General features: G+C 38.5%; 1 protein-coding gene across 7 annotated transcripts in view; it reads right to left on the bottom strand.

Moving 5' to 3' along the window:
* Positions 1–14307, bottom strand: part of akap9 (A kinase (PRKA) anchor protein 9) — a 67025-nt gene extending 52718 nt beyond the window's left edge. For 5 of the 7 annotated variants that reach the window (XM_065948541.1, XM_020655965.3, XM_065948548.1 and 2 more), the window contains exons 1-4: positions 14120–14306; positions 3785–4060; positions 1050–1094; positions 374–436 (exon numbers count right to left, since the gene is read on the bottom strand). In XM_065948541.1, coding sequence (XP_065804613.1) covers positions 374–436; positions 1050–1094; positions 3785–4060; positions 14120–14167 — 432 coding nt within the window. In that variant the 5' untranslated portion in view covers positions 14168–14306. Of the gene's footprint in view, positions 1–373; positions 437–1049; positions 1095–3784; positions 4061–14119 lie in introns of all 7 variants that reach the window. The other 2 variants (XM_065948543.1, XM_065948545.1) reach the window with 2 other exon arrangements.
* Positions 14308–18916: the final 4609 nt, after the last annotated feature.

The raw sequence follows: 18916 nt of genomic DNA, 5'->3' as shown, positions 1-18916 counted from the left end.
GCCCTCTCACGTCTTTTGTGTCCCTCCCCCTCTCTTCCTCAAGATCCCTGCCAGCTTTCAGAGATAATTGACACCTCAAAAATGTCAAAAAAGCTCGGGTCAAACTAAGCTCCTCTGCAACCTGTGCTTTCAAAATGCTCATTTATAACCTCTGTTTTTTTTTGCCACAGAAAACATTAACATCCTTACATGGTGAAAGTCGGTATATAGTAGAGTAAGCACAGAAATAAACAAGCTTGGTTAGTGGGTTACAGGAAATCTTGCACAAGACTTAAGTATTAGCGAGTAGAGAGTTACATCCAGCAGCCAGTAGTGCTTTACCAGCAGAGCCAAAAGCAGAGCCCAAAGAGCCGGCTTGATCGGATTACTGTACCCAGATAAAATCCTTAGGAGACATCAGGCTGTCTGTCATCATCTCATCATGGCACCCATTTACCTGGTAATTAACAAGGCCGTCAGTGAAGCGGTATGATACGGGAATCATGGCGGAAAAGCTTACACACTAAAGTCTGGCTACTTGCATGTTTAATACATAATCGACAAAAGTTCCTGAAGTTAGTTTTACTTTTACATTTACAAATGTAATATTGCTGACTGGTCTAGAATAGAAACATAGAAGCTGACAATGTGCAATAATGTTGGATTATAAGAAGCAAGATGGCCTTTAATTTGATTGATTGGCTCACATATTAATAATAATAATGACTATAGAGAGTCCTTTATCGCAGGGGCAGGACGCAGATTGAGAGCAAACAAAAAACACTAATGATGATCAACTTTTGAAAAAAAAAGGGCACCTGTGACTGTGCACATGAGCATCAAACAAAACTTTTCTGAATCCAGAAAAAAATCTACAAAATCCCCTTTTTGCAGTTTATCATTGAACAGTCCAGGCGAGTCCATAAACCCCTTACATTACTCTACCACACACCATCAGCCTCACTTAGAGAACCTGTAAGATGCATTTGGGTAAATTTGAGCATTATGAAACCAATTATTTTGGAGTTAGCGTAAAATTTAAAATTAGAGAACATTTTAGGTCATCTCACCTCGGAGGAACAATCCTCAGCAGTTGTGGACACTTCACTCTCCGGCTGTAAGAGTGGAGATCAAAACAATTCATCAATGAAGAATGGACAGATGTGATTTAATGTTACACAAGCAGAGATTTAAGAAAACATCAATACACTTCATTATCCCTCAAAGAGATTTAGTTATCACCTCTGCACCAAACAGCCGTTCACACAGCAACAACACTGACAACAAATAAACAGTTAAATACAATAAAACACAGTTATGTGTAGCTGCACTTACAGCACTTTGTGTGAACTTGTATTAACCTATAAAAAGGCTCCCAACAGTACATAGGCTACTGTTGATCCCAGCTTCAGAACCTTTCTGGTCTTTAGTCACTCTTTAATGCTCATATGTCCTATCATCATTACTATTGGCAAAAAAAATGCCTGCCTTATGTCCTATTTCAGTTCCCACTCAGCATTCAAAAATGGGTCTAACCTACTTCTGCCACAAAGCGTCTTTTTTCACTCCCACATAACTAATGACCGCCATTATCCCGATCTATTTTTGTGTTAAAAAATGCACAGGGGCCAGTGCAGGAGAGAAATGACACGTCTTGCTTTAATAGTTTGCATTACGTCACTTCAAAGTGTTAACAACTCCTCAAACAAAGAAGAATGTCTGCATGACTGTACGGCTGTTGTTGTCTAAGATGCAACTGTGAGTCAACACTTTTTGTATTTGAGGATAATCTCTTTCAAAAGCCCGGGTAAGACTTCAGAATGGAAAACTTTGACGCTGTTGTGTTTCCACGGCAACATCTTCCTGCTAACGGAGAGAGGGGCGTCACAATGAGTCGGCGGGAGTAGAAATGAGCCCCAGGACGAGTCAGTCTTGATAAGACAGAAAATGATTGTGAGACTAAACATGCTGGTTTTATTTAATAATTAATTATATAGTAATTATTTACATTAACTGTGATGTCTCTAAACAGTCACGACTTTCATTTGTCCGTGATGCACAGCGGCTCTCATCCTTGCAGCAGGAGAATACAACGAGTCTCTTTACCTTCTGTTACAGAGGATGTGCCTCGCAACCGAAGGAATAAAAAAATAAAAAATAAAAAAACACCTTGCAGTGCAACATTCAAACAGCCAATCAACCCTAAAATCTGCTAAATAAGTGCTGCAAGGCTACAGGAGTTGTTCAAGCACAGCTACGCACCCTAACCTGTTTAAAGAGGCAATTGTCTGTTGCCAAGGCAACCTGTAGTTTTGTGGGCATGTGCTTCATCAAATGATCAGTGGGTTCATGGGGAAAAAGTGGCTGCGTAGTGTTAATAAAAAGAGAGGGAGAGGGCTTGAACAATGAAGAGGAAAAAAAAAGAGTGCAAGGGTGCTCAGGTGTCTGCATGTCTTTAAACAGTTTGAGATGGTTTCCTAAAGAGGTGGCTAAATATTTATTCATAAGAACGATTATTGAGACAGTTCAGTGTTTTTGCTTCAACATTTCCATGTACCTTTAATGTAGGAGTGCATTGCATGTTTTTAAGGTCATGTGTCAGAAAGTAGACAACATATGAAAATATCTTAAAAAAACATATTTCATTTTAAAATAGGACTGACCATTGTTTAATGAAAGTTAGTGACGTTAGCAGGGACAGTGGTTGAGTTTGCAAAAATAGAAATAAATGAAAATATTGCACAAACATTGTTTCTTTTTCTCCCCTATGTTGTTTCTTTTAAAAAACATCACTGATAAAGACATATATGTTCCATTGAGTAATAATGCAAAGAATACCATTTGAAGTTAAACCAATCACGCAGCAAAACCAAAAACCTTCAGAACTATGGATTGTTTTAAATTCAAATTCACCACAAGGACAGAGTGTTTCCTCTGAAAATTAAGAAGGACCCTAAAGGCAGCACTGCACCAGATTATAAAACCAAAGCCTTCCCTGCTGGTGTCTTGAAACACAGCACAGGATTTTATCAGATCATCACAAATGAATGTTTTGTTAAATGGTTAGTATCTTAGTTCTTCTCACCCATTTATTCACTTTTTCTGTGATTGTTTCTCATATAAAGAATAAACAAGCAAAATATCTAAAATAAAATATGAAATCATGCCGACTACAGCAGATGACTTGTCAGAAAAAGTTCCAACATTTTCAAGTTTAAACTTTACTCTGGGAAAACAAAGTCAAAGATACATCTTCTTTCTACCAAAAATGAAAGAGTCCAGCTGACCAAACCTCCTTAAAACTAAAACCATCCCTTTGAATTAAAGTCATGTGCTTGTCAGTCAAAAATTGAGCATCTATTATTTACCATTTTCTTTGATTTGGTGAGAACATTTCTTGGTTTGGATATTTCAAAATGAATGCTCAGGCTATTTGGCACTATGAGTATCGTCACAAGAGTACAACTGCAAGAGAACCACTGCAATTGGTCAGAGCACTAAGAGGGGGGGTGGGGGAGGAGGGGAGGTGGTGCGTCACCGCCGAGGGACATTGTTTTGGCCTGAGAGACTGGTGCTACATCTGTCGAAAAAATTAAATATTTAGTGATTAACCTCATTTGGAGATGAGATGATTTAAGTGCAACAGATGCCTTGTTTGTACCATTTATACAAAGCAACACAAGGTTTTGGTGTAAGTCTTCCTTATACATAAGAACTAAAAACAACAACATATATTTAGTGTATAGAATAACAGCACAGTTACTAACAGCTACAATACACTGTCATGAGTAATCAAAGCACCTACCTCTATGGTGTAGGTCTGGTCATGCTTGACAGTCTCTCCACTCCGCAGCGTCCGGGCGAAAGTAAATTCTGTAGTGGGCGGGTCTGTATTCCCTTCTTGTGCTCCATCTAGTCTTCCACCTGAGACCTCCTCCCCTGCCTCAGACTGATCCGGCTCGACCTCCACCCTCCCCTGTGAATCTCCCTCCGAGTCCTCTGCTGGCTTCTTTTTCTTCTTCTTCTTCTTCTGTTTCTTTTGGGAGTCCGCATGAGCTTTCCTCTGGCGGTATTCAGCCAGCTGTAGAGGAGAGAACAAGAAGGAAAACAAAGGCAGTGTTAAAGATCAAATCTGCACTCTGTTTCACTGATTAAAAAAAAAAAACCAACAGCAGCAGCAAACATTTCAGCAGACTTATCGTTGTTGTTCTGGTCAAGGTTTCCAGCTGTAGCGTCCACTCAGATCTTTGTTTGTGTAACCCTAATTCTCAGATTTAAGAGCAAGAACCACCTGCTATATTCTATCATGCAACTACAAGACCTCAACTAGCACAAAAAAAAAGGCATGAACCTACGTTGAGTTGACACAAATTGGCAAAACTCAAACGAAACATCCTGTGTTCCCAAACGGTCTCTCCCTGCTTGGAGTGCGTCCTCCCTCCCGGTGACCCAGCAAACGCGTCTTTGCTGTGTAAGGTGCTAATCCAGACTAAAGGGATTACATTGTCAAACTATGTCAATGATCTGTCAAATAGCCAATAACAGCTTTGTTTCCGTTTCTTTGCTTCATTCAGCACAAAAGCTTCATGTCGTCTTTTGTTGTTTTTTTGACGTTTCAAATTGTTAATATTTTAAGTTATGATAGGAAAAACTTACTCTGGGTACAACAACCAATCATCTGTTTACATCTGTTTTATGAACCATTTTCTATTGTTTATTTAAAATAGGACTTTAGAGACTTCATACAAGTCTTCCCTTATCTTCACAACAGCATCGTCACACACATAGTAGAAGTACAAATAGATTTCCAAGTACTGATTCTCAATTACTCCCTAACCGTAATCCTTTTTTAACATTACGCAATAACACCAACTGCACTGCCTTGATAGTAAGTACAACTGATAATGCATTATGTATGAGCAACCACTGACAGCAACGTGACAGCAGAGTCAGCTGACCCCGGGCAGACAGGCGGCAGAGGCTACAGGTGTCACCCCACAGCTGTTGCATGGATTGCTGTAGAGGTAGATGGACTGTTGCCAAGGATACCATGCTAATGCCTGCTTCCCTGTGTCATGGAAAAGCACATGTAACCCCCATGACACAGATCATAACCCTATAGATGCACATCAACACATGATTGTTTGGAATAGATACTGGTCAAGAGAGGCTGTTCTGTTCTGTGCGTTTTTTGAAAATCATGTGATGAAGCTTACTAACAGCTAATCCTTTATGCTTTTGTGTTGTGCTGACTTCATTCACATCGGAGACCTTCAAGACTATGCCTCAACAGGTGAATTTTGTTTCGCTTTAATCGTGTTATTATGACACCAATAACACCAATCATTACGCAGCGATATATTTAGTTAGGATACATTTTCATATTTATCATAACAAGGACATTTTCTCATTGAAACAATGTTGGTTCCTGTGAACTTGTACTTGGGAAAATTGATATGATACATGGAGAAACAAGGTAACTGGAAGGTTTTATGATCATCTATAACCCCCGATAAATTAGTCTTTTAATACATCCATCTATATTCTTCATGTAAATTGGGGTGCGGGCCACGGTGGCAGCAAGCTATGAAAATTTAGCCCGGACGTCACCTTTTCCCAAAAACAAAAGATGAATGCTTCAATCAACGGGAGCTTTTATGTTCCAGCGATGCACCGCAAATCCAAACCTGCACCAAAGTTTGCACCGGATTGGGTTCTCAGAAAGGACAAGCTTAAAGATATTGTGGACCCTCTCCGAGCCATTCAAATGGTGGCTAACACACTGTCCATTGTGTTGTAAATATTCAAGCTTTCAAATCTGGATTTATCTCTTCTTTTACCTGAAGAAAATATTGTTTTATGGGTTGTTTAAGCTTCAGATTGGATTGTTTTAGCTTCAGATTGGATCCCCAGTTGGGATCCTCTAAGCATGCTCTGGGTCTTCCCCAAGGTCTCTCCCAGTTGGACATGGACAGGGACTAGGAGGAGGCTCTCTAATCAGAGTCCGAAACCAAATCAACAGGATTTTTTTGACGGTAAGAAGCTGCAGCTCTACCCCAGAACTCCCTCCAGATGTCTGAGCTCCTTATCCCATCTTTAATACTGAGCCAAGCCGCCATGCCGAGGGAACTTATTTGGCTGCTTGTATCTGCCACCTCATTCTTTCTATTGAAAACTCAAAACTCATGAACAAGACTGAGGGATGGAAGGCAGATTAACTGGTAACTCCAAAGCTCTGCCTGCTTTATGTTAACTCTTTCTTCACCATAACAGTCCGGTTCAGTGTTCACAGTTCTGCTGACACTGCACCAACCTAAGCTTTTAATCTGTCTTGCCATTTTTTACTTTTAATCATCAACAAGATTCAAGAATGATCCATTTTCATGGAGCCAACAGAATTAAATCATCTGATTCCTAAACTAGACATGCTCAGCCTTTATCTCCATGACTTATTGTCATGTATAGATGGCTCTTTCTTCTTTGACTAGAACTCCAATGCAGTGGTACCTAAACGGTAGCTGGTGAGTATCCCCAAAGCCCCTGGCATTTCTCACCCAAGAGAAATGGGTGTTCATCCAATTGATGCAAAATGTATACACAAATATTAAATAGAACATTCACAGTCATCGACTACACAGCTCTTTCTGTCATATCAGTCTTAGCCTGGATTTTGTCATGCCTTGCCGTTACCTTCAACTCAACCTATCAAAGACTCAGCTCCCAGTAACTCTGTGCAACTATGGATCAATATCCAGCTTGGACCGACCTCCTATACCCACAAAGGCTGCAAGAAACCTATGTCATGTTTGATAACCCGCAGCACTATAAGGGTCATGTGGCCTTGATTGCTTGGTTTTGTTGATATGCCCTGTACAACATCCAGAAGACCAGATTCTACGTGTCAGATCATGCTACACAGCTCCTGGTACAGGTTTTTGTCACACATTGACTACTAATACTCCGTACTGGCAGGTCCTCCTGCATGTACACTCAAACCTCTGCTGATAATAATCCAGAACTCAGCAGCAGGACTGGTCTTCAATCAACCCCCATAGCACATGCTACTCCCACATTCATCCCTCTCCATTAGCTCCCAGTGCTGCTCGCATCAAATTCAAAATGGTGTTGCCCGCCACAAAACAGCAACAAAAACGGCTCCTGCCTACCTGAACTCCATCATTCAGGTCTACACTCCCTCCTGCCCCCTGGGCTCTGACAATGAAAGGCGTCTGGTCCTACATTCTCTGTTGTGGTGGAATAAGTTAACAAACTCCATCGAATCTGCACAGTCCATTTCCCCCCTTAAGAGAGTTACAATATTTTAATGCTTAATGGTCATATGACCTTTGGATACCATGTGGAGTAATAGGTCACCTGCTATAGCATTTTTTTGATGTGAGATAATTCATAATAAAAAGAAGTAATACCTCAAATGTGTAGTTACAGTGAATGAATGTAAACAAAAACTTGTGTTTGTTTACAAGAAAACACTACAGGGGCCCTTCAGCTAATGTAAACTGACTTTAAATATTCTGCACAGAGATTTTCCATTTCTTTATCCTTTTTGCTCATACCCAAAGGTACACAACACTGTCTAGTTAACTATCACAGATATCAAAAAGAGACATCCTTTATAAAAAAAAAAATCCTGCATCCAGCAATCATTTGGTATCTTTGCTTCAAAAAACTGACCCTGCTCTTTCAGCAGCAAAGTCAGCTTGAAAGCAAGTCCTGTTTGACAGGTCTGATTTGGTGTTGCTGTACAATAGGTTGGAGGCTGACACAACAGAGCTGTGCGTGGGCTTCCTGGTCGCGTCCCCCACCTACAACATTCAGCTTAACAGCTCAAAGGGCTACTGATCTGTGCCTATACACCTCTTCACATGCCCCAACCCCTCATCCAAATATACCCATCTATCCGTGTCTCCATGAGAGCCTTATCCATGAAATACCAGAGCACACAGTCGATATGAGAGGAAGTCTGTCTTACAGGGTGGGGAATGTTGTTAGTATTTCAACAGAGAGGCTCTGAAAGCACAACAACAATGCTAACCTATCATTCCTACTGAATCAGAAATGCACAGCAGCAGTGGTGCTGTGCCCCATGCAGGGCACCTATTAGCAGAAATCTCCCCGCCTTTTGGAAAATCTTGGGAACCCCAGCCTTTGGTTGAGCTGCTTATCATAGCAGGCTGCCCTATTTGGCAGAGCATATGAAGTCCCGGAGCCTGGTGGAGTAGCATCACCATCTGGGGAAGCAGAAACTACGTAGGTGTAACACCATCTGCTGTCTGAAAACATTTACACAGGCGCTTTAAAACACAGCCTCTTTTTTAAACATGTCTAATAGTAGCTGACTAACACCATCAACAACTACAACATCCAGAAAAATGTTTTGAGACCTGCTGAGCTATAACTGCATCCTCGTGGGGAGAAGCTACAAATGATTTAGATATGTATCTGTGTAGTTTTCTTAGATGTACTGATAGGGCTTGTGGACAGACGAGAACATTTTGTTTTTCATCAGGGTATGTTTCAGTTTTTAAATACTGTTGCCTGGGATTGTAGATTTTTTTTCTTTAAATGTATCTCAATATGTCAGCCATTATTTTTGATGAGGAAGAAAGACACAACAATGATTTCTGGTTATTCCAGTCATACAGTTAATAAATTAATTTTTACAGCACAATGAGATTTAAACTCACAACTTTGTGAACAGCTTTAATAGTAGTTGAGCAAAGGATACTTGATCTATTTAGTCATGTCTTCAGATACACCACCACCTAATGGCTTACTGCCATAATGATCTCCAGGCTTCAAATAGAAGTTAGCCCTGCAAACTGGCGTCAAAGCTAAGTGTGCACCTAAAATTGTAAAGAAAAATGAAATAAAATAAAAATACAGGTAGAACATTTTCAAAATGTTTTTTTAAGAACAAGTGACAATTTCTGGTAATGCATGTTTAGCAAGGAAGAATGCTACCCAATCACAGTTGAACACCAGTTTGCAGGAAAAGTCAAAAATCTTCTTTTCATAATCAGAACTGTTTTGCCCGGGGGAAAGCTCGCTGAATGCAAAAATCTGTTTGGAGCTGAAAAATCATTCTCTCATAAAATGAGTTAAACAGTGATTTTGTGTAGTCAGAAGGATGCCTGTGAGACACACTGCTAAAAATACTGAAGTGTGACTGAAACGAAGCATTGCAGTGGAGATCGGAGAGGGAAGCTCACAGCCTCCAATGTCATGTGTCAATGAGGCTGCCAGCAACACTGTGTTAGTCAACACCACACGGCTACCTAATGGCAGCAGAGCTGTGTGCTTTATGGACACATTCCAGTGTGCAAGCAACAATAAAGAACAGTCCTTGAAACAGAGCAACGAGAGCAACGCCTGCAGACCCATCTGCGTCATCATGGCCAGAGGAAAGAGAAGAACATTTATTTGCTGATCATTCAAGAGCCTTCAAGAGACTATTATACGTGTAAAGTGAATCTCACAGACGTGGGATGAAAGCTGAGCTGTAAGGCATAAAACTCATCAAGTCTGCTAACAGCGCTCACTGCTGTCATGATCTGCAAGTATAGCCTTCTGAGTGGTTTGTTTCTGATGGTCAGAATGTGCATATTGTCAGTGAGGAAAACATTTGGTGTATTACCAAAAAACCTGCACATGCACTATGCTTCAAACACATCCTAAGAGTTCAATCTTGATCTTAAACCAACACACTATTGACACGAGAGCCTGGATTAATGACCTATTCTGGGAATTTAATTACTAGTTCCTATCTGAAAACTTGTTCTCCCATGTTGACAGTAAAATCTAAACAACCTTACAGCCTTTTGGTACATTTACACTCGTTGCAGTTTGCAACAGCAGCTTAAGAAAGAATACATCTTTAGCTCTATTTTCCCAGAGCATGCAAGACGCTGACTGTTATGCTGTTGCAAAAAGAGAAAAAACAGATACTAAAGAATATTTTTAGTAGATGGGAAACGTTTTCTTTCATTCTAAACAAAAGTTCAAAGAACTGCACAGAGGGTGGATTCAGCCATAAGCCAGGTCATATACTCTTTTTAAGACTGGGCAGGTGATAGATTTTCACATTCAATTAATCGCCAGCCAATCCCATCTGAAGCAGAACACTAACGAGTATTCTTTCAATGACATATTTAAACACAAAGGGAGGACAAAGACTGAAAAAGAGTAAACCATTTGTCTCCGTGAATTAAACCAATTATTAGGATGAACGAGTCTTTGGTCACACAGAGATGTACAGGAGGACACGTTCACGATTAGGCTGCTGGAGGATTAAGCATTCAAGGCCTATAAGATAATTAGATCAACTTGTATCTTTCACTGTCCTTAAACTTTCAGTGCTGCCTGACACTGACCTTTTAGACAATAGAACACCTCAGCTGTTAATAAGTCCCTCCAATTTGGAGAGCACGTTTACTATAAAGCACTTTGTGTCAGGTTAAAATCGTTTGGTTTATAGATACTGAGAAAAACAGCTGTTAGCAGCATCACAATTAGCTATCAAAAGCTGCTAGAGCCCGACCGATATGGATCTTTGAGACCGATACCGATATCGAGATTGGGGAGAGGAAATAATCCAATACAGATATATCGACCGATATCTTTCTTATCTATGCTAAATCTGTAATGATATAGATATAAAATGTATTGCGTGGATCCCTCAAATTCAGTTATCAAACATTTGGGAAAAAGAAATACAGCATAATGAAGACAAGATGGTCACTCAAAAGGAAAGTAAATGTGCATGTACATGCGTCACTGCTTTGCACTCTGGGTAGTGATAATGCTTGTTGTGATATAGCAAACTCTACTGATGACAGCCAGAAAGAGAACTGCTAGTGTAATACAGTGATACTCAAATGAAATGCTTTTTGACTGTTGAATAAATCTTGTAATATCAGCTAATATCTGCAATAAAATTAGGTGATATGATAATAACTAAATATGCTAATATCGGCCGGCCGATTAATCGGTCTAGCTAAGACCGAAGACAAGTAAAGAATTTAATATATTTGAAATTGTCCATCAGATGTTCACTCCACTGGTACCTCGTTTTGCAGATGATAGCAAGCTCTACATTTCACAAAGACTACACATCTACCAGTCAATCAAAACCTTAGTCAGGGGGAAAAGTGGGTCAATTTACCAGCATAAAATAGATCAGTGAGCTGAAGGAAAAACCTTTTTCTTTTCTTAATGAGGATCCCCATTAGCACCAGCATTAAGCACTGGCTATTCTTCACACATACAGTCATACACATTTATACACAATACAACATCACTAATACATGAACGTGAACGAATAAGAGAAGCACATAGTGTTGCCATCCTCCATAGAAGATGTGTGTATCCCTTGGAAGAAATTAAAAACCACTGCAGTTCACTCTCCTCCTGCTGGAGCAGAAAATGGACAGGGCCACGCCGTCCCCTAATATTTCATTAAAAAATCAATACTGTTCAACATTGTGTGTGATGTTGGAATAATGGACGAACGGAGCAGCACTGATCTACAGACAGAAAGATTAAATCGGAACAAAAGGAAATGTCTGCAAGGTTGAGTGAATCTTGGGAAACGCTGTCGCCCAATTTACAGTGGAAAAAAAGACTGAAAAGAAGCAAAAATGTCAGTCGTCTTTTCCCCCTCTCTTTCCTGTTTCGGATGATAAAATGTAACTAACCTACCAGACATGTATTTACATTATATCCGTCCGTTGAGTGGCACTATAAGATGATTGTACAGAGGCAATATTGAATCAGCTGCTGAGCGTGGGATTAGATAACCTGACAAAGGTGAGAGACACTGTTACAATCACTGACTCCCACCTGTGGATAAGAAAAGGTGCTATAATGGAGTCTGTCAGTTTCTCTGACAAAAAGCTATCGCTGCAGTGTTGGAGTCATGAAGCAGGCAATACAAACCCTTCTCCTCTAAGTTATTGAGGAACTGGGCCAAAGTGTGCACAAGTAACTTCATAACACTGGTAATGTACTTGTCAATATGGGTCCACTTTGCTTTAGAGAGAAAATTGAAAGCAGTTATACATCAGCAGCTAATGGATCGGAACAGAAGCACAACAACACCAGCACACAATGATGCTACACTTATTGTCTTGAAGGACTCAAAAGTGCAGATTCATAGGATGACATCATTTCAAACTGGCTGAACAAAAGACATTATATCCTTTTTTTTTTTTAACCCTGCATGTACCTGTGCCAAGAACACATTGATGGGAACAGTGACAGATCTTTCCGTCAGATTTTCAAACTGGAAAATCACTTTGTATATCTAAAACTGAAAGATCTTTTAATGAAATTTAGAATTGCAGTGGGTTATGTCGTGACCTAAACAAGCCTATAGCTTGATTATTGGCTCTGACATAAATCAGCTTTGAATCAATTTAAGCTAACAAGATCCAGTCTGAGTCTGTGAGGCTTTAAGAACAAATGAAAAAAGTCCTGTTAACTATCATCAATGTTTCATTCAGTGAAATAACACGTCCAGGTTCTTGGCGCAGCATGTGAGGACATGGCGACATTGTACTGTGTTAAAAAAAAAAAAAAACAGCAGTCATATCCTCCTGCAGTACAGAGGGGTCTTTTATAAGCCAGAATGCCAGAGCCATAACCACAGAGATGGTCTTTCTAATGGCCTTTCCCACCAGTATGAAACCTGGACCCATCTGTAGTGTTTAGATGGAGAATGTTTCGAGACTCCACGGCAACAACTCTGTCTGTTGTTTGCAGAAAGTCGCAACTAGAAATCAATTGGGAGTGACAAACAGTAATATAGTTAATGAGGTGACTTATTGGTTTGGTGCCTTCTTACTTATGTTCATGCCTTCAAAGAATCAGAAGCCACTATGCCTTGTGTTCCTCTGATGTCTTTAAACTGTCTGTGCCTCGTGTCCGCACGGAGCTCGGGAAAAGAGCGTTTAGTTTTGCTGCTCCCACCGCATGGAACTTTCTCCAAAATGACTTGAAAATGGCGGATCTCATTTCGCTTGAAACCTTTGGCTCGATCTTAAAAGATAAAATACGCGAGACAATTGGACAGTGCCTGTGTTTCTGATTTGTAATCCGTGATCAAGATTCTGCACTTTATCTGTAAATCAATTTGCACATTGTAAATCGTTGTTCTCTCTTAACTTGTTGTTTGTAAACTGTCTCTTTATCATGTAATGCTTTTTATGACGTGTGCTGCTGCCCTCTCAGCCAGGTCACCCTTGTGAAAGAGATCCTGATCTCAATGTGTTATTTATCTGGTTAAATTAAGGTTAAATAAATAAAATAAAATTGGTGGATAAACAGCTTTCTAGGTATTCTTCACATTCTCGATTGTACTGATTGCCAACATTTTAAAATAGAATTCCTGGTTCTGTTGCAAACATGCTTGATTTATATATGTTTATGTAATGCACATAGTTTGAGGTTGGCACTGATGACCTGACAAACTCCAACTGATTTAATGTTGTGTTGTTAAGATCACGAAAAACAACACTCATGTCTCAAACATAATAATGATGATGCCATAGTTATAAGTGACAGTGTATAAGACAAACTACAGTGTGATGTCACATTATTTAACAGGAGTTACTGGACAGATTGTCCTTACCGAAATGTTAATGCTGCTGATTGATAAAGCCAATATAGCACAAGTTTGGCATGTGTCTGCTGCTATTGTTGGGGACATGTCCTGTAAATCCTGTTACACCAGCCTGTCAGCCTCACTTAATGTAGCAACTATAAACCTTCAATAACGGTGTGACAGCTTGACTTATAGGTGATTAAACTAGCATGCTTGTTTATTCCCACAAAAAAACAGAAAAGACAACTCTCACGACGGAATAACATGTTAGACATACAGCACGGCAAAGGCGTCTGCAGCTAGCAGAGGCTATGCTAACAACCCGGCTGTCAGAAGGGGGGCGCATGTTTGGTGGGACTGACAGCTGAGAGGGGGATAAGAAGGGGAGGGGGGGCAAAATAACAGCTGACCCTCCCAGATGTTTGTGAATAAGTTGTCGATAACATTAAGAAACTACTTTAAAGCAATAACAGCAGTGTAAATGAGTTATGCTAACACCCAAATGACAGAGAATCATACCTTTGCTTTGCCGGCCTCCAGCTTCTTTTGCCTCTCCTCGTCTTCCATCACCGCTGTCCCTGTGGCTACAACAAGACGGAAACTGCTTCATGCGAAATATCACAGAAATAACTCATAAAAAACTAACGGTGTCTCGTTAGCTGTCAGTCGCGTTTACTAGGTGCTGTCTCCTTGTTGGTAGTCCGCCGCCATGTTTCCACGTAAACATGAGACTCAACTATGATGACGTCGTGTAGGTGCCTTCACAGCCACGCCCACTGGCATTCCACGAGTGTTGCCTTCACGTGCTGGCGGAATGTCGTAATTATAAAATATCTAAATGTTCTCCACACTGCTACTACCGTTTAGGTCCGTGTTAAAGGAGGTAACATAAACATACATTGGCTATTTTTTTATGAGGGACAAAAAATGACTAAAGTATAAAAAAATAAAAAAATAATTAAATAAATGCATACAATAATGTATAAATAAATAGATAATTAAATAAATATATAAATGCTGAAAACAATACATCAATGAAAAAATAATAAATACACTTTGTTAATGAAAAAGGCTATTTATATATTTTTACATGTATTTATTCATTTATTAGCGTATTTCTACAGTTATATATGTATCAATGCATACATTTCCACATTAATTGAGTTATTAATTTATTTCTGTATTTTTACATTTACACATCTATTTATTTCTGTGTCCAGGTCGTAAGAGGAAAAGTATATATAAATTTGCTTCTGACTGTTTTTCAAAATTGACCAATCCTTCTTCAGTAATGTTAGAGCGGCCCACTTAATTTACATATTTACTTTTCCTTGTACAACATGGACACAGAAATACATGAATAAATATATGAATATATTTATTTATATATTAATTTTTACATGAATTGTTGCATTTATTTATATATATATATTTATTCATTTATATATTTATTGATGCATTTATTTATTTATACATTATTGTATGCATTTCTCCCAACATTTATTTATTTAAACTTTAGTCATTTTTTGTCCCTCATATTTTTTCAACCGAATGTATTTATACTATCCAACATTATGCAGCATGGCCATAGTCAGAGTGTTGGGCTTATTACATGAAACTCATTATTATAGGCTCATTGATTCAACAGCATGCTAGCAGTAGCCTATTTTTTTTATATAAACAAATATAGGCTACTGTTTTTAAGTAATGTAGCATATTTCAAAATGTCTTCATATCTTTTGTGTTTATTTTTCATAAAGTTACTATTAGTGACAAATAAACACAATTTAGTGTAGTTAATACTTTATCTGTCAGGAGTAGATCAGAGAAGTTGTAAGAAATTGAAAATTATATTCGCATACAGTGCTTAAGTAAATGCACTTTGTTAGATGAAGATTTTTTTAACTCATTTAAAACTTCTTGAATAAACAAAATGGCTTCGATATTTTTGTATTTTTTTCTCTTCGTGTACTAAATAATGGAGATGTGGTAGAAAATCAGGATTGGTAGACGAAATACAGACATAGCAAGCTTCTTGAATTTCTTACTGCAGATCAGTTTTCAGAACAATCATTGATAATCCAATCAACATGTCTGATGTTTTCATAATGTCATAAATTTCTCTGCTTTGTATGCAGCCTGAATCCTGCTTAAAACCTCGGCTCCGTTGCTATGGTAACGGGAGGAGAGGTTGCAAGAATTGTCCCAGTTGAGAGGATTCTTTTTTAACACAAATATTTTCATTTCAGTGCAGTGCCATTCCAAATAACCTCTGCAGCAATCACCTCACATCTTTGCAGCATGACACTAGACTGGACTAATATAAACAGGTTTCAAACAACACTGGTATGAACTACTCTGAAAGGGAAATATCTGAGCTTTCTTTGACTGAATGGGGCAGCAGGTAACATGAGATACTGGCATCAGTTTCTAGGACAGATGGAGACCATAAAGGACAGAACAGCCATTATTTAACTTCCAAGTCTACAAATAGCTTTTTATATCTTAATAGAACAGGTCACTGTCACTCCCTGTATCTGTTCTGCAAACATTTTCAGGAGTCAACTTTGAGGTAATTTCATTCATTCAGTCTACAAGAATCCCTGAACAAATCGAAGATGTAGGCAGTGATTCAGTGTTTTAATGAGGACTTCAGAGATGCTGAAATTCATATTTTTTCTATTTTCTACTACAATTAGATTCCTTGTATTTTTCTAAGTATAAGGAAAAAAAACATGATATATAAATTAAGTTTATTATCAAGTGCAATCAAACCCGCCCTGCAAGGCAACACCTTTAAAGAAAGTTTTAAACCTCATTTAACTGTTCAATTACATTTTCAATAATTCATATTGTTAGGCATATCATTGGTGCTGAGAAGTACAAGTATCTTTTTATCAGTTACTAACTTTTAAAAGCAGATCAATTCTACATCTGGAGTCAAAAATATTTAGAGTGCATGTTTTGTATGTGTATAAGCAGGTTTGAAATTCAACCTGAGGTAGTGAAAACCTCCAAATGAACAAAAATGAGCAGAATGTCTTGTCTTCAATTTAAGCTTAACAACTAAAAATCTGTATATCAAAGTATGCTGAAGTCATTTTACCCTGTCTCCAAGATGTATACAGAAATGTGCCTTTCTCATAGAAAACTCTCTAGATCCACTTTAATAACCAAAATATTAAATTGCACCTGCTTGTCATAACATTTTTTAAAACATACCGGCAGCAGCAGGAGAGGAGGCTCTGGGTCTTCGGCTGACGGGAGCTGAACAGCTGATTGTCTGGCAGATTTTGAATTCCACCCATCTTCTTTTGGACATTCTCACCAACTTGATCCCACCTGTAAACACTGGCCTGTTTGTGCGCTAACATCGACAGGAAACACAGGAACCCATGAGCATTTGAAAATTCAGCAGTTTTTGAATTATTGATTCACTGAAGGAGTAGTGTGTCAGCATTTACCCAAGCAACTTTATACCGAACTGGCCACAACAAAAGGGAGACAGCAAAGTATCCATTCACTCTCGCAAACACAAAGTCACACTTAGTAAAGCATGAGGTAAAATACGGATCATTTCCAAATGGCTCAAAGTAAGACAGAAAGTAGGCACACTGAGTTTAAATGGAATCAGATAAATCAGAAAATTGTGGGTATCAGAGGGACAAAACCCTACTCAGCTGCCAGATTCGAAAACAAATATATTTAGACTAAAACAGCAGACGCACAATATTTCAAATCTTACATAAGCTGAAGTAAAAGGGTGACACAACCAATTACTTTAAGGGTGTTTATGAGGCGAACATTTACTGAAACATATATGGCTCAGACAAGCTAGTTTAGAAATCATGTTAAAAATGGTTTTTACTTGTTACCTGACGATGCATGACCCAAATGTCTATCATGATATGTAACCTGTCATGATGCAGCAGTACAGTTTTAGCTGTTTATGGGTACATAATAAACAAATGAGAGAGAGTTAGATTTATCCATTAAAGATGCAATATGCCAGTATTAAGACATTGAAATGTCTCATTTTGAGTGGGTGCAAATTCAACCACAGACATCCCACTTATGTCTTCCACTTCTGCCTCTCATCATTTGTGTTTCACTTAAAATGATTTAGAGAGAAACATGGGCCAGACGAGCTTCTCCCGTTCACATCATTATGCAAATACAGACAAGTGCTTAGGACAAGTGTGAGGAAAGTGGAAATGTTGAAAAACAACTGAGACCAAAAAAATGAAATTGTGATTCTGACATAGTATAGGAGCTGTTAGGACAAATACACATCCCCCATAATTTTGGAGCATAGGGTGAAAGCTCATTTGCATACTGAAGATATTACTGTGCTGTGATAAAACATTCATGATTAAATGGAACTCATCAGTAAAGAGTTGCAATGGATCAGTAGGTCTTTCAGAGCCAAGCTGTGAGCCACATGGCAAATGCTGCCTTGTACCTCATGGGAATACTCGGACGTCAGCTGTGTGTCTGAAATGAATAACCTATTCCAATACACTCACCTTACAGGAAGACATCGTGAAAACATCCAGCTTTCCAGGATTCAGAATAAAGCAGTTAAATTAACACCTGATATTTGACTCTGCAAGCTGAATAGTTATTTACAGTGATTCTGTACAAAGCATTATTGATCGGGGTTCTCTTCCAACTGAGGTCATGTCTCTGAAAGTTTTTGAATTTTGGGGTTCTATGAACATAAGAGGAGTTCAATATTTTGTATGTAAACATTACGTTTAATCAAAAAGAAAAAAAAAACAGAAAAAAGGATTTGACTAAAACATATTTCTATAAGTTAGCATTACTATCATTGCTGTATGACAAAGAATATTAACCGTTTGTAGCCTACCATCAATTATGGTCATGCAGTGTGTAGAAAATAATTAAAATAATCTAATAATTAATACAAATAGGGGAACATAATCATGACAAAACAATGCTATACACAGAAACAAGGAAGGCCTACATGGATTGTAAAGTATTGCATATGATGGAGCAGGAGCTTATTAGAAGTCAGTTTTTCATGTGGAACCATTATTTATAATCAATTTGCTCTCTTTTTGCTCTCTTTTTAAATGGCATTTTGTATGTTTGTTTATTATGTTTGCCTTAAAGCACATTTAGTTTACATGTAATTATAGATGGTGACATAAAAACTAGTTTTAGGTAATTTGATTCCATCTAGTGGTTAGAACCATAGACTGAGCAGAGTATCCATATTAACTCCAAAACGCTAGATGGCAATAAAGAGCATTAAGTCTCCATGTCAAGCGCTTGGCACAGATGTAAAATATC

The sequence above is a fragment of the Labrus bergylta genome, chromosome 19, assembly GCF_963930695.1.
Source record: "Labrus bergylta chromosome 19, fLabBer1.1, whole genome shotgun sequence".
Taxonomy (NCBI): Eukaryota; Metazoa; Chordata; class Actinopteri; order Labriformes; family Labridae; genus Labrus; species Labrus bergylta.
The sequence above is the reverse complement of the archived record's forward strand: the minus strand, read 5'-3'. Positions and strand labels throughout refer to the sequence as shown.